General features: G+C 39.1%; 1 protein-coding gene and 1 non-coding gene across 2 annotated transcripts in view; both read right to left on the bottom strand.

Moving 5' to 3' along the window:
* Positions 1 to 24,789, bottom strand: part of HELQ (helicase, POLQ like) — a 1,104,576-nt gene that overhangs the window by 278,756 nt on the left and 801,031 nt on the right. Inside the window, exon 11 of the mRNA XM_044059295.1 lies at positions 16,138 to 16,242. Coding sequence (XP_043915230.1) covers positions 16,138 to 16,242 — 105 coding nt within the window. The remainder of the gene's footprint in view (positions 1 to 16,137; positions 16,243 to 24,789) is intronic.
* On the bottom strand, positions 415 to 496 carry TRNAL-AAG. Its single transcript has one exon. It is a non-coding gene; the product is annotated as a tRNA-Leu (tRNA).

Consider the following 24,789-nt stretch of genomic DNA (forward strand, 5'->3'; position numbering starts at 1 on the left):
TTATTCCATACTCATGTTTGGGTCAAATGCTGCTAAAAAAGAGTGGCTTCATCACTTCTGATTTCCTAGATTTTACTAATCTTTTTATACAACCTATAGTTTTATAACTATCATTAACCAACTGGTTGATATGACAAGAAAAACTCAAAGCTGAATCTAACCAAGGTGCTTAAATGAATCTGTAGTTTTAATCATTGTGTGCTGTATTAAATATTCACCTTTCAATTTATGTCTCCCAAACCTATTATCCATACTTGTGTCAGAGATAGATTCATAGATTCTTACTAAATTAACTGCCCTTGCGAGCCATTTTAAGCTTAGCCAATTATCCGTTGTGAGACTCAAACCCTGCACCTTGTGTTTGTAAGGCAAACACCTTAACCATTAGGCCACCTTCCCAACCCAAAATGCAACTGGCAGTGGTGGGATTCGAACCCACGCCCCCAAAGAGACTGGAGCCTTAATCCAGTGCCTTAGACCGCTCGGCCACACTACCTTTATAATGGCTTTCAGGTTCTCAGACTCCTCGCAGATACAGAAGAGAGACCCCCTACAGGGCCTACAAAGGAAATGCTTGTGCACAGCTAATATACTTTGGATCAAGAATGCAATGAGTGCAAACATCAGGTAAAGAAAGACACGGGGTCCAGGATTCCCATCAAGACATATTCTATAAGTTGTGATCCATAACCTGCAGACAAGTACAACTAGACTTTAAATGTGTGCCTGTCAAAACAGCCTTAGCACGGAAAGAATCAGTAATTCCTCCTCTACTTGGACCATCAAACCCAGATGGGCACATGAAAAAAAGCTCTTTGCTTTGAGTTCTAACAAGGAGCCACTTACAGTGACTTAATGGACAACTCCTTTGGATCAGACCAGAGGAAAGGCAATGCCTACAGACTGAGATATAACCCCCAAAGTAACAGCTTGAAGTGCATCTTCTCTGGACCTCTTGCTGTTTGCAGAGGTGGAAGATGGTTAACAGGACGAGCTCACAACAAGATAGGACCACAGGACTAAATGGGCTTACCTCCAGGAACATTTGATCAAAGCCTGGCCTCAGTTTCTTTTTTTTTTTTTTTTGCCTTTTGAGGGTGCTTCAGCAGATAAATAACCAAAGACAGGAACCCCCCCACTAATTCATGAGCTGAATAATAACATCAGCCACTGCCATCCACCTAGTAGCAAGGAAGACCAAGAGTTCCTTCCACCAACATACTGTAGATGACCAGGCTGAAATCCTGGCATTTACACAGCATTACTTCACATCCAATTCATCTCCCAGGCAGTACACACTTTACCTGGATTACTTGGAAACCATACAAAGACCTAGAAGGTTTGATAGCTTTATGATCAAACACTGGAACTTTTCTACAACTTAAGTCAAGATCAACATTAGAAATGCGTGAGTAACAGAAAGGAATAGCAAGCTTAGGTGCTACGAATTCTCTCACAGTTCACAGTATGAATGACAGTGAAAATGGCATAGGGCATGAGCAGTCTAAAACTGGGAGCTTCAAAGGGAAGAAATATGCTGAAATAAAATGGATGAGAGGAGGAACAGAAACAAAGGCCCACCAAGGAGGGTTTCCAGTGTTGGATCAACTTATTCACCTAAATGTCTAATACAAAACTTTTGAAATTCTGCTAATATCACAGCCTGGGGCTACTTATGGAAATGGTCTATTCCTTTCATAGAAAACACCACCTGTCTACACCCTCCCTCCATTCCCTATTATAGGTTCATAGGTACTTAACAGGAATGCAGTCCAGAAGATCATTAACAAGCTTAGCTCAAATTCTCATCTGCTCCAAAGCACTGTCTGGTTAAGTGACTTACTCAGCATCACACAGTAGGCAGATGAGGGCTAAAGGAATCAAACCCTGCTCCACAGGATGTAGCGTGTTAACAGTTCACAGCCTTAGTCCTCTTTGCCAACTGCCAGACTAAAGGCAGGCCTTAACAGATTTGAATCCATTGCTCTTTTCTGTTAAGTTTTACCAAACACACATTAACATGGTAAGCCACAGAAGCAGTTTAAAAGATAAAATCAGAACTGGATACAAATCCACAATGTTGTTGTTTATGTGCTACAAAGTTAGCTGATTTACTTGTTGAACTAAATTTAAAGTTTTTGAAAGCATGCACCCTCTATGGGTCTTAAACCCACAAATGTCATCACCTTAACTGTCAAAGGTCTTCATTTACATGCTGAGTTACAGCAACAGCAGTAGTAGTCAAAAAATGCATTGCAGTTTCCCTGACCAGGAACTGAAACTGGACAGTGGCAATGAGAACACAGAATCCTAACTGCTAGACCACAGGGGATTCCTTCATTTTATTTAGAGGGTTCTACTCAAGGTGCAGAGGGAGGGGTCAATATGGTTTTAAGAGAGTTAGACTAAGCATGTCATAATTGCTTTTACATTATACAGTTGCTTCCATACTAAGAACCTCATTCAATCCATCCCTACTGGGATCTTTTAATACAGAAAAGAACAGCCTTTGGCACACCCGAATATTATGCCCTTGAAGCTGTATATGTAAGACTACTGAGCAAAGTGCTACAGCAAAACTGAAAAGTTGCAACAGATCTCAAGTATTCTCCTAGCAGCATGCAAGCAAGCCAGCAGATCAATTTAAATCATTCAAGTGGAAGAATTTCTGTCTTCTCTGTTAACTTTAATGGTGCTAATCTTTTTTCTACTAGCCATTATTCTGAATTTCCTGTTTTTTTTCCTAAAAGAACCAGGGTGAATTTCTCCAGCCAAGTAGACTACATCGTCTGAGAGAGATTCTCTATTTGAAATTGCCCATCACAATCCCAGTCCAAGAGTGACCTGTTAAATTTGTGCTGGTATCACTACTAAACCTTTCACTGTTCTTTAACGGAGTTATTTTCCTGCTGAACTATACTCCTGCATGCAAGAATTCTCAACGCCAGACTGTTTAGTGTGAGGGGACCATCCAGACTCTTAGTGTAAGGGATCATTTTTGATTTTCCATTTCAGACAGATTGTGCAAAAATCTGAATGTTCTGCCAAATGTGGTTCTGAGTTTCATCTCAAAAACAGAATAATGATCTGCCAATTTATCTCAAAGAAAGGGCTAAATGAATGTATAAACTGTTAAATATAGTAGACCTTATGAGGATATTCAGAGCACTATGCACCTCAAATGAAATACTATGCCAGTGAAGTAATTTTTTTCTTTCACACAACAGGGAGTATAAACCAATGAAAAGCAAACCAAGCTCTACTGACTCATTGTCTTAACTCTTCATGCAAAAGGCAAGGCAAGTCTTTCCCCACACTAGAAAAAGACTACTCAGAAATATGAGTAGCAACCATTGCTGCATATTTTGGTTGGAATGGACTATCCGGTTATGTGCTGTGGTTATCTAGGTAGAACCTCACACTTTAACCAAGCATCACCACTTGAATATTCAGTCTTTGTCCAGAAGTGCTTCTGCTAGGGCAATTCCAGATGGTATGCGTTCTAGGTATTCACTCACTCCCAGCACAAATGGTCTGGAATTGTTCTAAATGAATAAATGAGCCTGATGGCTAACAAACACTGCAGCAGAAAGTTAGATTATTACAGAGGAATCAATTGCATCTTCAAGAATTTTGAAGGCATCACATCCAAGCAGGACAACACATTTGCTTCCTCTAGGATGCTGGAAATTATTCTGATGCTTTAAAGATGAATACACCCCCGATCCACTTGGTAGGCTTTGTAATACCACTGGGAAAAATGAAGGAGAGTGATGCATAACTCCTAGGAAGAAGAAATATTGATGTGGGACTAATCAGTCAGTCTTCAGTTACTGAGTCTCACCTGAGTACTGCCTGGTGATGAAGTACAGACCCTTACAAGTCACATCTCCAAGCCATGAGATGTATTTTATAACTGACATCATAAATTATGAGAATAATCTTTTTAGACTTCACCCCAACAGATCAGTTTTATGATGTTTAGATCCTGTCTACTGAATCTAGTTAACTTCTTTGAAATGGTCAGAAGTCTCAGTGTGAAGTTTGCACTATCTTTGCATGTGTTTGACACTTTCATTGAGATGAGGGGGTTTGGATCTGCTTTACAATTTAAATAGTTTCTTTCTTTTACTGTACAGTTTATTTTTGACTTTCCTATGATACTTGGTTCTGATAGGGACTGCTACACTATCTTGCATTGAGACAAAAATGCATAAAGACAGATAAAAAGGCATTAGTCATCTTGATGGTCACCATGTTTGCATCCTATAGATATTGAGACATGATAACCTGGCCACTAATGTTCTCCTGGATTGACTGGTACAGCCTTCCTGAAGAAGACAGATGCACCTGAGGGAAAGTACTGACAAGGCATAAACAGACTTTTTTTGAGAAGCCTTTTTTGACACCTTTATTGAATTATCACTCATATATTTATATAAAAGAAAACAAATCATAGCAACATGCTCCCAGTTACAAACTTACATCACATATACTCTTTTGTATAACTATCAGCAATCCAATATGAATAAACTGCTCAATTCCTGCCTTTGTTTACACCTCACTCCTCCTCCAAAACATTATTCTGCATGTATTGTTCCCACAATTTCCATTTTTCTATGTAATTTGCTCCTACCCTTTTCTAAAGACCCCACTTCCAGTTCTTTTATCTCTGTTACAAAATTCATTACTTCAGACACAGCTGGTTTAGAATTTGATTTCCATTTTCTAGTAATACATTTTTGGCAGACTTCAGAATTAAACTTACCAAGGCCTTACTATGTCTAGGCAATTCAGATCCTGTATCCCAGCTCAAAAAATGTTTTTCTTAGTTAACACCCATTTGCTCACCCAATATTTCTGAAAGAGTACTCTGTAGGGAATTTTTAAAGTTTGCCAACTCATTACATTCCCAAGACGTTTGATTTGATGTCAATTTTCATTCATTCCTCAACTATTGGATTTGGATCCCATCCTCGAATCCAACTCAGCCAATGCTATAGCTCATGGCATCCTAAAAGCTCTTGAGCTCCTCCCTACCCATAATGCACCAACCCCTAACATACCTCAGATCTCTTTTGCAGCTTTCAAGAAATAGACGGTGCCATCCACTGCTCTCGAGTTTCATTCAGTTAAGTACATTTTTCTATTTTTATAGAATTTTAACATGTAGTATTTTAACATGTAGTGTATTTTTGCTAACCATTGTTGGTAATACTTTTCCCTTCTTTCACTTTTTTTCCTTATTTGCTGTATTTTACATGCCTGTGTATTTTACAGTACCATTGTTGGTACCTTTTCCTACCTTACCCTTCTAATCTGGTTTAAAAAAAAAACAACTTTCTTTTTCCTTTATCATTAGCAAAATGTTGGAGAAGGGGCCTTTGGGGTTTGAAAAATATCAGCAATGTGGGCATAAGCTTCCTATTTCACATGCACATGATTTGTGTGTATACTGTTTGGGCCCAGAGCACTTAAACATGGACTTCTCTATCTGTAAACATTTCAATCCTTGTGCGATTGCGGACAGCAAGAACAAGCTTATTTTGAAGGGACTATTGCCTACTACTTTTCCTGAAGCAATTTCTGGGGCTCAACCCCCTCCCCAAAACAAAACTTAAGGAGACTTTGAAAAGGTCCCCGAGACCATCTGGTTACTCCACTCTGTCGTTCACAGAACCTCCAAGAAAGAAACAGAAGACAAATCCAAAGGCTTCTGCTTCGAAGCTAACTTCACAGAAAGCTTTTTCCGATCTGACCACATCAAATCTAAAACATCCTCCTTGGACCCGATAATCACCCACCACTGACCTGGTGTTGTCCAGGTTACCATCCCCTTTCATGGAGAAATAAGACTCAGAATCTCCCTTGTTAGCCTCCTCTTGTTCTTTCAGGAGTCTAACCGAAGACGATGTAGACAGGATGACAAGGAGATTCCTCTCAGTGCAAATACAGATAGTTGTTCTTCCAGCACCTACCCCTTCAGGTCAGAAAGTTTTGTTTTGTACTACCCCTCCCCTATCGGCTCCTTCTCAGATCTGACCATCTATTTTGGATTTCCTGGATCCAAGTCTGCCGAAGCTGTGTTGGATCTGAGGATATTGTTATCCTTGGCTGTGAGGTCTTTTCTATGTGCTCTGGCTCTGATGAGTTCGTAGCCTGATGAATCTCAGAGCCATGGTGTTCCTGTCCCTGCCAGATCCAAGGTGTCAGAGTTGAATCCAAAGTTGTTGGAGCTGTCTCTGCCTCTTAGAGCCTTGGCATTGGGCAGCTCAGCTCTGACCTCCTCCTCTGGTGGAATGCCTTCTGGGCAGAAAGAGTCAATGGGGTGGAAGCATGTCTTCTCGGCTCCATCGAATTTTTTCTCCCCTGAGCGTTCTGCCTTTGAGGTGTTGGAGAGAGTCTTCTCTGCTTCAGCAGGACAGATGGTTTCTCTCCCCTTGGATCTCCTGACAGGATTTTGTGCATCTTTGCACCTTGAGCTTCAACATTTGACTCCACAGGGACAGCCAGTCCAAACACTCCAGGTTACCCAGCATGGTATCACCACCTCTGATACTTCTCTGGAGGATCCCACTGAAGAAGTACCTCAGAAGAGAATGTACAAAAGGCGGCACTTGGATTCTCCACAGGAATCTATCACAGAGGATACTAATTTCAAAGAAGGGGAAGGATCCTCAAGATCACCACCTGATGGTGTCTTATTTGGAGACATCCTACAAATCCTTAAACAAACAGGTGGTTGGCCCTCCCAAAATCCTTCTCCAGAGGAATCGGCATTCCTGGATACATTTGGATCTGGCCCGTCTAACTCCTGGGTAACTCCTCCCACTAACAAGCTCATTAACTTGATCTCAAAGCAGGCATGGAAGGAACCTGACTCAGCTGAACCTACCCCTAAGAGACTGGATAAGATTCTGGCACCATCAGCAGGAAGGGAGTTTTGGAGTAAGGGAGTACCTGTGGATGCTATGGTCATGGCAGTGGCCACTAAGAAGGAATTTCCGGAACAAATTTTCACTGTCCATCCCCCTAAAAGGGAATCAAGGGCTTTGCACAGGTTTGAGAAATGTGTCTGCACTTCAGCGACCTTTGCTATTAGGTCTCTGAACTATTTGGCATATTTTACTAGATTGCAAAGAGATTTGATTAAGGAATTGTCAAACTCTCTTTCAGAAAACACTACTGGTGAGACTCAGGCTTCTGTGGCCTCACAGTTGACAGCCCTATAGTCCATTTCTAAGTCCTCCATGAGGCTTATCTCTCAGGCAGCTGAGGATACCTCAAGAGCAGCGGGTTCAGGTATCGCTATTAGGAGGTATGCCTGTATGCACTTGTTTGAATTTGCTGAGCCCATCAAGTCTTTTTTCATCAATACCCACTCTGATGGAATTTTTTTGGAGTTTGTCTAGGGTACAAAAATAGCTATGCAAACACTTCCAAACAAAAATCCTAATTCTTCTAGACTTTGTTGCATATTTGGGAGCATTACATATATCCTGTCACTGTCTCCTTGTCAAATCTCTCTTCCCAATCATTTCTAACCTCTTCTGATTGGTTCCTATAGTTATTGTGGAATATTTTATGTCCATCTTGTGTTCTACACTCAACTAAAAACTCTAACAGTGCCATTTTTTTGCTTACAATTCCCATATCCCTTTCTCTGTCTTCACTCTGAAATCAAATCCTGATATGGAAAGCAGTCTCTAACCCTGCAGTCCAAACATCTTCTTGGCCTCTTCCCATTGTCTTACCTTTCCCTCTCAACTTATTTGCTCCCTATATCTTGGTTCATTTGCCAGTTTTCTATAGTAAATTCCAGCCCCATCTTGCCTATTCTCTGTATCCCCAATTGCAGTCATCACTATCAGCAAAATCTCCTTTCTCCATTCTCATGTTGGCTTAGTTCTTAGAATACTTTCTGTTACTTTATGAATATAATATTCTGTATGGCTGTTATTCTCCTTTTGGACCTGCATTTAAAATTCCACTCTCTTCTTATTTCTTGAATTCCCACCCCCACTCCTCGCTTCAGCATTTCTTTCTATTTTCAATTATAGCTTTCTGCTTGTTATGTACATGAGTCTTAGCTATGTAGCTCTAAAATATTTCTTCAAATCAGGAAATATTAAATCATGTTATTCTATTGGAAGGATCAACGTATCCCACTTGACTTTTGCCCTCTTCCTTCCCACATATATTCTTTCAAGTGTTTATTAATTATTGTCCAGAACTTATCCTCTGATTTATAAAAATATGTGTGACCTGTATATAAAACTAAAGGGACTAAACACATTTTCACAGCACGCATCTTACAATCCACATCCATAAACAAGAGCTTCCATTTTCTCAGTTTTCTTTTGTATTATATTTTAAGTCTCTACCCACATATCCTTAGCTGTCCTAACAGAATCCTTATTAAACCTTACTCCTAAAGACTTCATTTTGTGTCCCCTTAAATATGGGTATTGTTGAACCAATTCATGCACGGGTACATAGCTTACAGCTACAGACTTTGTTTTATCTTCATTAATTTTATATTCCAAAAAGACTTGAAACTATCTCAAAATGTTCCACAACTTTGAGATGTCCTTTTCTGGTTTTATCAGGTACAAAATAAGATCACCTGCAAAACAAAACCACATTTTCTTGATTATCATGCCAGTTATATCCCTGAATTTCTGAGTCCCTTATTTTCATTGCCAGTGGCTCTAAGTATAAAACAAATAACAAAAGGAAAGGAGGACACCCCTGCCTGGTTCCTTCGTTAGGCGACAACCTGACAGAAAGGAACCTCTCCCACTTTAATTTTTCCTCAAATCCTTCATACATCTTCCTAACTTACCTTTTTTTAAACAAGAGACATCTTTATTAAACTATCACTTATGCTACAGGCAATTATACATTTATATAAATGAAAACAAACCATATTGACATATTTTCAGATGCAGACATTATACATCACTTATAATCTAGCCAGTCATTGTCAGTCAAACATTACATAGCTCATTCAATTCCTGCCTTCCCTTAAACATCATTTCTCCTTGAAAACATGATTCTGCATGTTCCCATAATTCCCTTTTTTTTCTATTTAATTTGCTCCTACCCTTTTCTAGAGATCCCGTTTCCGGTTGTTTTATCTCTGTTCCTGTAGTCACTGCTTCTGGTTCAGTTAGTTTAGACTTCGATTTCCATTTTCTAGTTTTTGGCAGCCACAATAATTAAGCTCAACAAGGCCTTACTATATCTAGGTGATTCTGATTCTGTATCACAGCCCAAAATAAGTATATCCTCCTATTGTTTCTTTGTGAATTGCTTATCCAATAGCTCTTCCCAATCCTTTCTAACCTCCTCTGACTGATTCCTATAGTTATCATGCAATATATTATATGCCCTACTAATAATCCACTGTTTAATAGCAGCTTCTGTTCTAGATTCTACTAAAAACTCTACCAGTGCTGGCCTTTCACTTAAGACCCCCCTATTACTTTCTCTTTGCCTATACTCTTGATATCAATCCTTGATAGGGAAGGCAATCACTAGCCTGCAGTCCAAAATTTATTATTCACCTCTTCCCATTCTATTACCTATCCCTCTCTAGTTATTTGTTCCCAATATCTTGGTTCCTTTCCTAATTTCCATCTGTACATTCCAGCCCCTCTTGCCTATTCTCTGTAAACCTAATTGCAGTCATCCCTTTCTTTATTCCCATGTTGGTTTAACTCTTAAAATACTTTTTGTGACTTTATGACTACAATATTTTGTATGGTTATTGTTATTCTCCTTAAGGATATGCATCCAAAATCACAGTCTCTCCTTGTTTCTTGAGCTTCACCCCTGCTTCATCATCACCCCTTTTCACTTTGAATTATAGGTTTCTGCTTGAGCAATGTACAGGAGCCTTAACTTTAATACCCCTTCAAATCAGGTAACCCAAAACCATCTTGTGTTATTAGAAGGATCAGCTTATCCCACTTGACGCTTACCCTCTTCCTTTCCCATATAATGTGTGTCAAAGTTCTCAATTAAATTCCCATGTTCCTGTAAACTACAATTTCTGTCTAGACTAAGTTAGTTACTGTACGGTGAGGAATAATTTGCAAAATCTCTCAAGAGTTCTTACTACTGAATTCATATCTTCCATATAAAATGTTTTCATAAATTTCTTCAGAAGTCTATTTTTCTTTTGTTATATTTTCCTTCTAGATCCTCCAGATGCATCCTCGGTGTTGCGAAACAAGCTCCAGTCCTCATGTATAAATAATATTCCCTGACAAAAGATGATTATTTCCTCCCAAAATTTTCTTAATCTCCATAATAGCATTTTTAGGTACATGCCAACATAATACTCCTCCCTTGCCAGTAGCCCCTTACTACCACAAATACACCATTATTATCTTTTTTTCCCTTTTCTATCACTATTGGAGTTTCTCCAGGAATTAAAATACCCCTTGTTTGTTTTGTCCCTGATATTCTGCAGAATATCCATCCTGAAATCCTTTCTTTATCAAATTCACATGCTCATTTCTTTCTTTTTGTGTTTCCTGTAGCATTGCTATTTGCACTTTGCATTTCTTAATATAATTCAATGCTCTTACCTTTTTGTCAATACCTGTGAGGCCATTCACATTCCAAATAAGTGTAGTGTAGCCATTATTATAATAAGTTATTATTCCCGCCTATTATACATGACAGTTTTTTAAATGTGTATTTCCAGCTTTTGTGTTACATGCACCCACTAATGTTTGACAAGCTGAGCTTTTATACAGTTGCTTCTTACCATCTCTATTTGAATGTATGTCACATTTTACAAGATTTTTATTTTATTGAAAACCCTCAAACAAAAGAAAAACAAATATACCCCACCCCAAAAAAAACATAACCTACTAATTTAAAACAAACACAGAAAACTATGTACATCTTCAAATAATGAAATTCAGCCCTTCTGACAGGAACAATTTCCCAAACTGACAGCTGCACCCACAGGCATTACTTGATCTAAAATTAAGGTTATCCATGAATAAGGTGCATGTTACAACCTGTAATCCTACTTACACTAATCGATGTCTGTGTCTTATTCTCTCAAAGATGTGAAAAACAGCTTGCATGCTTTCAAAAAAATTAACTTTTATCCTTAAGAAAACTATAACTAAATTATATAATGTTACAGTAAATTCACTGCTATTTCTTATTCCCTTTGAATAAATTCAGACTTTATTTTTTACTAAGCTACTTGCCCTTATACCTTTTAATTTAATGATTCTTTCGGCAAACAATTTCCAGAATTCTTAAATTTTATTTCTTGCACCTGTAATCAGCTTATCTCCATGAAAATATAATCACAGAAGGTACAGCTGCCTTCAGCTGCAGACTTCTCAGCTCATAATGAGCATTTACACTTACTAAAGGAAAACATTTCATTACATTCAGTGTTCTCTTATTTTAAAGCCCACACACTTACACACACAAAATAAATTATTAGGTTAAATCAAGGGCATTAATTCAGACATTCACCTATGCAAATAAAAAAATAAAAGTATGCAAATAGTAACCGAAGATATCTCAACTCTACATATATTATAATCAGTGCACTTTTACACCCCACGCCCTCCCCAACAGCTCAAAATTACAGCATATTAAATTAAACATGCTTTTATCAAGCCTTTTTTCTTTTTACATTACAATGCCTACATTTCTTAAAAAAAATGAAAAACGTAGTTGTTTACTTTAGTATCTATGACATACAGCAAATATTAAAAACATTTTACTATATAACATGCACTTTATATTATGAAATGTTTTATAGAACTATAGTTAAGAAAAAACGTTTTATGTACAGTTTCTTTTTCCCCTTTTACTGTTCTTTCAAACACTAATAACATGAAGTGAGTTATATGCCTTTCAGTCTCCCCTCAAGTTTAACAAAGTGAACAAAACTCCAATCTTTCTCAGCCACTTGTTCTTATAGTTATACTTCACAAATGTGACTGATGCTCTACAGCCTCACACTATTCACTAATTTCAGTGCTGCTGTTCTTCTTCCTGTTCATCTCCCCCTTCCAACACCAGACTCTGGTTCAAGTCCAAGGTACTCTAAACTGCACTAAAGATGTTTTTCCAGTAGAACTGTTAGAAAAAATAAAGGCACACTCCACTGTGGAAGGTGTTCTGCATGTAGCAGTAAAGACACAACTAACTTTTTCAAGCATTCTACCAATGGGAAAGAGTATTTGTTCTCTTGCCATGCTGACTGCCGCACACAGCATTTGGTCTGTCTTGCAGTATGTCAGGTCTGCTCAGCTTACTATGTGGGAAAAACAAACCAAGTATTTAAAAACAGAATCCTAAGACATCTCCGTGATATTCGGAATAAAGACAATAAGAATGCATTAGCATGTCATGTTCTACAGTCCCCAACACATTTTTTTCAAATTCCAAGCCACTGAAAACACATATCAAAGCATGAGACAAGGGGGCATTATGAATAACACTGACAGAAGCAAATTTAAATGTATCATTAATCTAAGGGTGGACAGACCACCAGGACTAAATGCCATAGTACCACTAAGACCTATGCTAAAGAGCAGGAGGACAGTAGTTGGCTGAAAAGAAGGAATGTTCCCTTTGTATGTTTTCTATTGGTTAATTACTCATTGGACATTGACAAGGGTGTTGGCCTTGGAAATACTATTCGATTGGTGTTTACATGTTTTTAAAGTAAGAGCTTCCCCTTTGTCACTATACGATCTGAAGAAGGAAAAAATCCAAAAGCGCTTATAGTTTGAAAAAGGGGACTTTTTGTTGTTTTTATTGTTTTATTGGATATTAAAGAAGTCTTTATTTTACGTTGGTCCGTGGTGGTGACACTGATATTTTTCTCACTATGATTTTTTCTGTCTCTAAAGCATTTTCCCTTGAAACATTCAAGTCTCTCTATGAGCTTTATTATCAACAGAATATGAAGCAGAATGCCCTTCTGTTTGATGGCTCACTTTTTCTTGGGTAAACTTTTGAATTTCCTCCTTAGTCTCTTCTGTATCAAAAATGACTTTGATCCTGCAGGAAAATGATTCTGAAGACAGCTGGATACAGCAGCTTGAATCTGACAATTGCCTCTCAACATTCCCTGAATGCTGGGATAAATTTGCTTATCTTCTGCCTGGGGCACAGTGAATAATCATTCCCACAAACAATCTACTGTCTCCCATCTTCAGTACTTTGCGCTTCTGCCACAGTTTAGTCAGGATCAACTCTTTCTGCTGGTATGATTCCATCTTTACTAATACAGTTCTTGACTGCTTTATCATGGCTAGGTTTGGAGCATACACATGATGTGCCTTTTGAATGAATAAATCCTGCTGTGGAATGCCAGTCCAGCTGCTTATTTGTGCTTTCATAAAACTAATACAGTCTGTTCCTTCCTGTTTCTCAGGTACAGCAGAAAATCACAGGTTCTCTCTGCATGCTCTGTCCTCTAACTCTACCGTTTTTTGAAATGGCTCTTCTTGAGCAGTCTCATACTCAGCCAGCCTTTTCTTCATTTCGTTCTCTGGTTATTTTCAGTTTTATCAGTTCATCTGGATAGCTGTTTAGAGATTCTTCCATTTGTTATTTGAGTTGATATACAATTTCAATGTTTTATTTATTTTAATTAGCTATGAGCACATTTGATTTGTTTTTTTTTTCCTCTAAGCCATCTCTTGGAACAAAGCTAGAGCTTGATCTGCTTTTTGTTGATTAGCTGCAGGATTATTCAAAGTCAGTGTTTTCTCTTCACCATTTCTAGGTGATTTTCTTTCAGACTCTCTACATTTCTTCTTTGTTGGCATCAGGTAGTGTACTTACTAGCCAATAACTGAATTTTACTGAAACTAGTAGAATTAATAGCTCTTATCTCTCAATTTCTTTTTTCATGTTGGAAGAGCTGAAATTAAGCTGCTGATTGGTGTAAAGCCATCCTGGAAACCTTCTTCTTCAAGGCATAAATGGCACTTAAGACATAATAGCCTTGGAATAGCTATGACTATATAAACTAGTTCTGGAAATGATGTAACTCTGTTCTTATAAAGGCAGCTCTCTGAGATGGGTCTCCCGGTTTTTCATCAACCACAGAAGCTGCCATGGTAGGTACACTAATGGGAAGCCTCTCAATGAAGATATGAACACTCACTTATTCATGTATGGAAATGTAAAGAGATGCTTCTTTTGCAAGGCATTGCCCAACACAGACAGCAACCTGGTAAATGACATAATTCAGGTTCAGTACAGGAAGGACACCAACTATTCCTGTTGAAACCAGAAAAACATGGAAGAAGTCCCATCAATGGTTCAAGTCAGGACAGCCAATACAGCCCCTCTCAAGAGTAAAGAGACTGCGCCCATTTGAAAAACTCTTCAAGTGGTTCGGTCCATTATCAAAGCACTTTCTAGGGGAGAATCTAAGCATCTTAGGTCATAGCCAAAGGTAACCGATATCCATAACTTTGTGACAGTTCTCTAAGCTTGGGTTAACTAAAAAATTGCTTCTCCCAACCAACACAAAAATCAACTCAAATTACTGCCTGGGTTGAAAAATCTTCTTACTAGATGACCTGGCTGTTAAAGAAGAGAACAAGATTGTGGGACATGTTGGAGCCTTCCTCAGCATGTGGGGACTTGCCTCCTATTTGGGGGCTGTGTGGGTCTAGGGAGGGAGAAAGGGATTACAAAAGTCCTCCACAGTAATGAAGGCCTGCTTCCTCTTTCAGAGGCCATGCATCAAGTCTTGAGAAAGCTGAATTAAAAGAAACCCTTCCTGAAAGATGCATCCAGAATGGACTTCCTCGGCTCTTTATTTAGAACAAACAGTTTCAGCAAATCCATCCCATGCAGGCACAGGAATAAGCTTCCAAGTCTTACAGCAATGTCAGCAGAGATAAAATTGCAACAGCATACATAAAAGCTGATTCTTGTAGTTGTAGACAGGGATTTGACCACTTTCACGGTGAGTATACACTCATGTAGAGACGAGAGCTTCCTTTGTGCCTAACCTATAGGTAGAACAAGAATTTGGACATGCAGAGATGAGCAGCTGAGGGCTCTAATCTCCAAAGTGACAGAGGAAAATACTATTTTGATAAAACTGCCCAGAGCATTACAGTAAATTCTTGCTATAAAGTTTTCAAAATATTTTCTTATCTGATCCCTTTGATGAACCAAAGAGATCATGACTGGAAGGTCATAATCCCTAATTTGCTATAAATGTTTCCTTCAATCCCCTGACAGAAGAATCTTGATCCGCAATTATCAGGATTTAACAAACCAATATATCACTCAAACCTCCCAATCAGTAATAAAAAAAAATGGAGCCATGTTAAAGGCTGGGAATGTAATTTTTTATTTGGTCCACTACTGGGATACATTACAAATGCATTTTTCTGAATTACATTACTTTCAATTTTAGTTTAATCCTAATTCTTCAATTTATGATTAATCCTAACTCTTACAATACCCTTGCTAAAACAGTTTCATACAGTATCCCTATGCTCCCATTCTGATCGTCTTGTAAGATTAGCTGATGTTAAACAAATATTTAGAACTGCAGGAAAGTTAAAAAGATCTTGAATAAGGCATTTGACATTCCTGTAAACCACAAACTCAAAATTTTCTTAGGTTAAGTGTATCAAAAATATTAAACTAAATTTTGTTCCTGAACCTAATTTCATTACAAGTCTTCAGTTGCAAACTTACAACAGAAAAAAAGTGCAGTTTAATGACTGGAGGAACCCATTGCTATGTTTAAACCATTCAGACTGCCTGTTAATTTTATGAAATATGTCAAAAGAGTTTCTAATATAAGGAAGTCAAACTATGATGTAATGTTCTCATTTGTAAGCATTCTCCAAAGTCACAGCCTTGCTAAATCCTTACTATTACTTTATTTATTATACCGTTATATGAATGCATGTTTGCAACTGCAGTCTTCTTTTTAGGACAAAATTTGCTAATCTTGTTTTTGAAAAATAGTAATAAAATGTGTTGCTTACAAAAATACTTCCAAAATGTCAGTTTTCTAAATGGTATGTTATGCAGCCTGCATATCTTAAATCAAAAGATCTGAAAATAACACTACCAAAGACATTACAATATGTACTGTACCTTTAGTCCAATCAAAGAAAGAAGAAGGCTCTGAATTCCTTTACAGCTGTTGAGCAAAAGGTTACTGTAGCAATTTTCTAGAGGCTTTCTCACTAAATCTTTAACCTATAATTACAAAAAAAAACACTAAGTTTTTTAACAAGTTTATTTACTCATCATACTTTTTTAAACATGAATTCATGTACATTAAAGCTAAAATTTTCAAGAATGTTTCCCACATTCATCTTCATCAAAATAATAATTTCATTTTTTTTACTACTCCACCTGCATGTGAACCACCTGAAAATGGATACTAAAAAAAACAACATATATGTTTTATTTATATTAAGTCATTGGCCTCTGCTCTTTCATACTGTATTTCAAGTTGTACTACACATTCTTGCAGAGTGCAGGTAAATTAATTCAATGCAGATGGGTGAAATATTCATCATAAAAGGATATTATCAAGAGAAAGACTTGGTCAGAAGGATAGACGGAAATTACATAGAAAAAATGGGAACTGTGGGAACAATACATGCAGAGGAAGAATAGGGTTTAAACAACGGGCAGGATATGAATGAGCTATGAAATGTTTGACTGACAGTGACTGGATAGATTATAAGTGATGTATTAAGTTTACAACTAAAATTATGTCAGCATGGTTTGTTTTCACTTATATAAATGTATGATTGCTTTTGTCTTAAGTGATAATTTAATGAAGAAGTTTCTTGTTTAAAAAAAAAAAAACTTGGTCAGCAGTAGAATATTTTGGTGTGGTATCCAGTGCCTTGTCACTGTCTCATTAACTGAGGCTTTGAAGAGGGTGCATCCACAGTACACACCCCAGACTTGCAATGGTATACAGGAAGTCTTCTAGAGGCTGGAGTTTTGTACCCCTAATAAATATCAGGGTCTCCTTGATTTGTCCAGTCACTGCCCAACCATCTGACTGAACTCAGCACCAAATGCTGATTGTTTGACAGCTCAGGACCTCTCTGGACCTGAATGTCCACAATATGCATCCTTAGGTCTGAAGACAGAACTACAAAGTCAATCACTAGCTTTTTGAATAAAGTGGTTTGGTAAAAAGTGCACTTAGAACATCTTTGTGTTTAAACATTGAGCTTGCTATGGACAATCCATGACTATCATAAAAGTCACAAAACAATTCACCGTTTGGGTTCAGATTAGGCAAGCTGTTCCTTCCAGGTATCTCCATTATTCCTCAAGTAAGTGTTGAAGTCTCTTCTCAGAACTACAGAAGCTATAGGCAGTACCATTTTAAGCACACTTGTTACCTCTCAGAAGGCTGAAAACTTTAGACAACGGCTAGATTCACATGCACAAACAACATTTTTATTTTCTGCAAATCACAGTTCAGTTGCACTGAGGTGATCACCTTGTTTGATGACAAAAACTAACAGAAAGGTATTCAGACTTTGTCAGGATCTTCAATCCTGCCCAAGACCTTTTCTGACAATCAGCTCCAGAAAAGAAGAAAATAATTCACCTCCACTCAAACATCTGATTCCAGAATCAATGTTGCCTGTACAGTTAAGACATTTTAACGTATCCCAATCCTGTTTGCCACTTGAGTGGCATCATATCTGAATGCAACCTGTCGGTCTGCAGCTAATGAGCCCACATGGGGCTCTGTGGACCTGTTTCTTTCTTCTTTCTTTCTTTTGTGATTTGTTTGATCTGCTATCAGATCCTTTCTTGGTCTACTGGCATATTCATGTCCAATGCATCAGGGTGAGAGCCAATCAACAGAAGCCATCACTGAGGTAGTCATCAAGAATGTTTTTGTAATTATTATAATTATTATTATGATCATTATCACCATTTTACAGCCTAAACAGCACTGCAAATGCCTGGTAACATGTGCAAAGTATAAGCTGGGCATTTCATCCACATCCACAAGTAAATAACCTCTCAGGACAGCTCTTCTCCCTTGAAGCCAGTGCTTCCATGATGTGTCCAGTCTCCACCAGGTATTGAGTCATGGGATAATGCAGCTTAGGCATGTTCTTCCACACATTCTAGCTAAGGAGAGGCAAGCTGGCAAAGCCAAGTCACTCCTCTCCTCCCCTGCCGCAGCTTCAACAGGCAACCAAATTACTACTTGAACTCAGTTAGCCTGGCTCGTAGTGAGGGGTTTATCCAGCTATGTCAGCAGAGTTGTCTATGGAACTTTTTCTGACTGAGCCAAGCTAGGCTGCATGGGCTACCTGGCCCCCAGTTGCTCACAGGCAAACATCACACCCAGGCTTGGCTGTAGGAGTGGGTTTCAATATCCTTGTTTAAACTAAATTTGTCAGATTGTTAAAACAAATCCTCATGAGGTCATTCTGGATCTCTGTTAGTCTGGCCACTCCTCACAGACAAACATGTGAAGAGTGTTCCTATTAAGAACATAAGATACAGACAATAGGCAACAAGCTCTAAGAACCATAAGGGCACACAAACCTCTTCACTGTGATAAGGCTATAATCCTAGTAGGGGGTTTCTAACTAGCCAAAGAAAATTTGCCTAATGCTCACACAAAAACAACGTTCTCCTAAGTTGCAGGGTGTCCATAACATTTTACCTCCCACTCTTAGTGGATAAATTCACTGCTTTTAGCTTTGCAAACCTAGTGAAGTGCTAGAATAAAAACCATACATGTTTATGTTAGCTGCCATTGCCACTTTGCCATTTAGAGGCCAATAAACTCAAACCAATACTGCCTGAATAAAGGAGGCATATTCAGGGCCTCACTGCATTTGAATCACAGACAGAGCAAGACCGCCAGGAGCTGATTCTTCACATCCTCAAGGAAAAGCTGAGTCCTCAGCCATGCATGTCTTGTACTGAACAGTATCATAATGCTGAATGTAGCAAAAGCATAAGCCCTATTATTAAACTTGGGTAGTCATTCTTTCTTTATTGTTTAAAAATGTGTCAGAGCTGAAATTATTATTGAGGATTTCAGGGGTACAGAGATCACTGCTAGTAGGGTATGTCACTTGATAGCCACTTGATTTTTGCATAAGAACCCACACTGCTTTCAAGCTCTACTGAAACTACAGGGCCTTTTTGCAGATAAAGCTAAGCATATGGCTCTAGAGCCATTTCTACAGGCACATTTGTCAAAGAAGGAGTACTTGTATGAATGGTAAATTGTTTTGGATCTGGAAGCTTTGCACATCTTCTCTGGAGAGGAATACAGTTAGGTAATCTACATAAATGGTCCTTGATCAAGTTCAAGATGTCTCCAAATGAAATATCTTTTAAAAGAGAATTAGATAGTAAAGTGTTCCCATCTAAGAATCCACGTCCAAGCCAAAAGATCTCCACTGTGTTCAAAATAAGACAGATACTTCTTATTTTCCTCGGAACCTGAGAAGAGTGAAGGGGGGGGGGGGTTCTTTTTTGGAATTGTGGGACTTTTTTTTATAGATCAATCATTTTCATAAGTCACAGTCTGGTGCTTTCTTCTCAGACACTGCTTGTTGCTTTGCTAACAGTCTCACAGAAAATTCTGGAGATGGCTCCCGAGCTGGCAATTCCAAGGGGGGTAGGAGGAGTGGCTCAACAGTCCTCCAGCAGAACATGTTCATTTTGCCTGAAGTGTGACCTGCTGATATAGCAATGCCTGTCTATGGCCTACTAACATACTTCCAATACCTCTATGCACAGGGAGTATAACAGTTTGCCTGTTGTTTGTTTAGATATCACACAGTGGATAGGCTGTCTGACCAAATAAGGCAGGGTTCTAGATGCAGCTTCTCATCCAAGGCTCTTAAGAGCATAGAGGGCTGCCTGTAACTCTAGATGGATGAAGTGGAGATCTCATTTCTGGGGGGAATACATCCCCTGAACCATGATATAGCCATTATGAGCTCTACACTCCACCATAGATGTACCAAAAAGACCTGGAACTTGTTCAGATGTAGAAAGTTTGGCCCACCTGGAAGATGGTGGTAAATGTCCACCACATCAGAGTTCAGTGTCATGGGTATGATACCATTACCAGATCCATAAGCTTGTGGTAGCACTGCAAATACGGACATCTCATATTAATGTGCAATGGCCATATTCACAGGTATGCCGAGGGAACCAAGGAGAATATGGCAGCTATCAAGCACAGTAGAATAAGTACTCAGACCCTGTAAAGAATCCTCATTCAGGCTACAAAATTCAAGACTTACTTGGCCCTCTCAGCAGACAAGAATGACCACCACTGGCAAGTTTCAGGTAATGCTCCTATAAAGGTAATCATCTGAGATAGGCTCAGAGAGGACATCTCCCAGTTTCCACCCACCAAGAGAGATTACAGCCATGGGTGAACTCAAACTAGAAGGACTACCATAAAGACCCTTAATGAGATCAGAAATAGCCAGTTATTCAGGTAAGGGAATACACGGTGATCCTTCTCTTCTAAGAGATCAACTACTAACAACTTGGTAAACAACGTGGATGCTACAAAACCCAAGCAGAAGCGCCTTGTGCTGGAAATGATGCCCATAAGAGCAAAATGCAAGGAATGTCAATCTAGAATGTGGAAAAGATCCATCAAATAATCCTCAGCTTGGGTCACTAGAGCCTTCTGGACTTGGAGGGGGACTTTGGGAATGTTGTTCTCAGTCTTGAATTTCATGATACATGGCTATGGGATGCAAGGTATTGCTTTTTCAGATCAAGCCAGTTAGCAGCATGTTCCAGTCAACTGACCAAGAAAAGGGTGGCTCCTTACACCAGCATGACCCCACCAGGGTGGGAGATGAGGATACCTTTTTGAAACCCTGTATCATCCACCAAAACTGAAATACATGTGCAAGCCCGACCCAAACACTCACAAATTCAGTGTGAGCTCAGTACCTGATGAAATCAGGGAACCATTTTAGAAACAGACATACCTATTACACAAGGTATAGGTAGCAACCTAACTTCTGGTCTCAGTCCTTGCTATAGTACTCTTGATGAAACCTGTGGTACATGTAGGAGCCTCCACTTAGCCCTATATAAAGAACATTCAACCACTGCCATCTTCTGGGTAGCTTGTAAGGTCAGAAGTTTCCTCTTCTGCTATCAGTGGAATGCTGGTGTGAACTCCTGGACCTCATATCAGTGCCTCATTTACATTATGTTACAAACAGTCAATTCTACTGTGGGTCTTGGCTGGTAATCTGAAAGCCATACAAAAATGTACAAGATTTGCTTCTAGGAAGTAAGTATGGAACTTTTTACTGACTTGCAGGAGTTAATTCTTTGCATTTTCAAGGAAAAGCTGAGTCCTCAGACTTGCAGTGGTATGGAGACCTGAAATGGGCAAGAACTGGTGAGCTCAGGTGCTGGACATATTCATGCAATCACCACAATTCATCATGGCATGTACCAGCACTAGATGAGTGTACCCCCCCAACAGTAACAGCTTATGAGAAAATAATGCAGAATTCTGAATGGTAAAAGGATGACTCCAAATGTTGATCCATCAACAAAGGAGTGCTTTACAGATCAGATAAGAATGAATCTGCTAGTGGAACACTGGAGACTCTCCTTGCTGTCTTTTCCATTTCAGTTTAGTATTTTTCTGAAAAAAGTTACCACACTTCGGGGCATACAGTAAATGCCCTATGACGGTGAACACCATGATGTCACATGCGACATTAGTGGTCCAGAGCCTACCAATGTGTCCCAAACCATTGACTGAACATAACTGCAAGTCAAGAAAACAACTATGAAGATTTGACACATTCATTGTTAACAACTAATATACAAATATTTACCAGTCTCACACAAAAAGCTACTGAACAGCACCTGAGATGAAGAAGCTGGCTAGCCACATTGGAGCATAGCAAAAGTGTCAATTTACAGATCAAATGCACAGTAAAAATGTATCTATTTTATCTAGCATCAGGGACACCCCCCTCTCAGTCTGTCTATAAATGGGATGAATGGAAATTTCTAGTTGTGCAATACTGATACACCAGGAAAAACAGATGACCAAATAGCTGTGGGACAGAAATCTGTAACGGAAACATTTCTGAATCAAGGACTGGAAACACCCAAGTTATTGGATAGTGACATGTTTAATGGACAATGTAGGTGCTAATCCACTTGGAAAGGGACTTGATGATACAGGTGCTTTAGATAGGTCAGTATCACCTGAAACTTCATTGAATGGTCATTAATGGATACTGCTACCTAACTGGGGGATTGTTTCTACTTGGCAAAATATATGTGCTGATCAGAAGTCTTTCTGGTAGCTTTTACTAATTCTGATACCTAGTCAAATGTGTTTGCAGGATCAGAGAGTGCACTTCAAAAGCCAGGCCCTGAAGCAGAACTACTTAGTCTCTCAATCATGAGGCTAAAATCATGACTTTCCTAATAGGGGCATGACAGACTAAAATCATACCATTCTTTTTTCTTTTGAAATCACAAACTTACTGTCCGCTAAGGGATGACAGGAACTAGCTCTGGTCTTTTTTCCCACTTAAATTTTGTGATTAGTGCAGAATCAGAGGAAATGGCAGGAAGGCATACAGAAATCTCCCTTTACACTGGATGTAGAACATGGCAACAGAGAACATACCCTTGCACTGCTACACCAAGCAGAAAAAGAAAGAGCATTATTCTCTTAGTTGGAAAATATACAATTTATTCTCTTAGTTGGAGAATAAAGCATTCTTCAGAGGGTCCCACGCTGGAAACATCTGAACTACAAAAGGCTCCTGAAAATGCAGCTCTACACGTATAAAGGAGAGGCACACTGACAGTGCATTCAGTTCACCTGATACATGACTGGCTGACAGAGTGATACTTCTGTTTCTGCCTATGGCCATCTGCTAGATATGTATCATCTCTCTAAAAAGGGAAGTGACTTATTTAGAACGCAGAGAACAGATTAGCTATCAAATGTAGTACAGGCTGAGGTGGCAGTTGCCCCTGCAAGATTTGTAGGTCCAAGAGCAGCTCCAAATGGTTGATACAAAGCCCCTTTCCCAATAAAAATATTTCCCTTGACCAGAAAGGAGCTGGATTGAGTGCTACTGCCCACCACTGAAGTATCCATCAGCTGCATCAATTACTAGTTCAAATGCATGCATGAAAGATCTACATGAAGGTTGGTGAGGACTGTCCACCACTCCTTGTATGAAAATAGAAGTCTGATACTGGAAAAATCTATGGGTGTGATGTCAATATGCAGCCACTAACACTTCATAGTCCACTGCAACACCTGCACTTTTAGGTGAGCAAAGAACACTTTGAAGACTGAGGTGACCATCAAGCTAAAAGGCACTCAAAGGTTCAGGCTGTACTCTAATGTGCAACCTCACCTAGGCTGCCAATATGATGACTTCCCAGACCCCTCCAAGGGCAAGCATGAATTTTACTAGACACTGTCCAGATCTGTACATGGAATGCAATCCCCCTGAGATGGGATGACTCCCAGTTTATGGCTGTTACAGGTAAAGCATCAAAGCATTTATGAAAAAATTAACCTGAACTAAAAAAAAACATCTTAAATGAGCTGCAGCAGCTTTGCACACAAAGCACTTTTTCAAGTACTACTTACAGCACACATCAGCAAATGCATCAGTTGTGGGGCTCTACAAATTAAAAAAATATATATATTCAGCTGCGTAGTAGCTTTCAACAGCTGGATCGGGCACAACTGTCAACCAGTGACTATTGCCTGTGGCAGAAGTTATAACATTTCCTGCTGCATTAGTCATTTGTACACATTTCTTTAATATAGCACAATGTTATCACAGAAATTTAGTGCAATGTCTCTACCTCTACATGTAGGAAACTAGCCTAAATCAGCTCAGTAGTTAAAAAACAAATTACAACACTTGCAGACAGAACTCTGCCAGCAAGAATGCTATGCCTACCTTCTCCAGAAGGTCACTGCTTATCATAAGTTAACACTGCTCACCGGGAACAGCAGATTCTGCACTTCTCATGCTACTTACTAAAAAAGCAGAAAGAGGTTAGATGTCTCATTTCATATATAGCGGTTTTCTTCCACACAATATAAAAGCTCGAAACATCCATTTTTTTAGGTCTATTACAAGCGGTGGTGCAGCGGTAGCATTGTTGCCTCACAGCAAGAGGTTCTCCCATGCGATTCCCGGCTGGAGCACAGGAAGTGCCTTTTGTGTGGAGTCTGCATGTCTTCCTCGCGGTTGGGTGGGCGTTCAAAAGACATGCGTAAATGGGTGTGCCTTTGTTGAAGGTTGAACGTCAAGCTGGTACCTCGGTGTTCGTGAAAATCTACTGCCAATCATTAGCGGACCGGAGTTCTGCTGTGGCGACCCCTAACTGGGAAAAGCCGAAAGACAACAACAAAGGTCATCCTCAGCAACTGCAGCCATGGAATTCACTCTCAGGACACCACACGGGAGCTCCTCCGTAACGCCATCTGGAGCTAATAAATCCAAGTGGGAGTGTCACTGAGGTCTTTCTCCTGCAGGCTTCAGCCACCATTTTAAACATCTTGGCAAATGGTTTAAATGGTTGTACTTTGTACTAAATGTGGTTCTCACTTAAAGCAAATTGAATCTCCTGTGCATATCCCAAACAATGAGGTTTAAGAAGACATTCAACATGGCCAAAGGTACCATACAGATGCCCTGCAGTAGTATAAGCATGACTCATACAACAGTCATTATACATAACCTG

The sequence above is a fragment of the Protopterus annectens genome, chromosome 17.part0, assembly GCF_019279795.1.
Source record: "Protopterus annectens isolate FY-2018-M chromosome 17.part0, PAN1.0, whole genome shotgun sequence".
Classification (NCBI taxonomy): Eukaryota; Metazoa; Chordata; order Ceratodontiformes; family Protopteridae; genus Protopterus; species Protopterus annectens.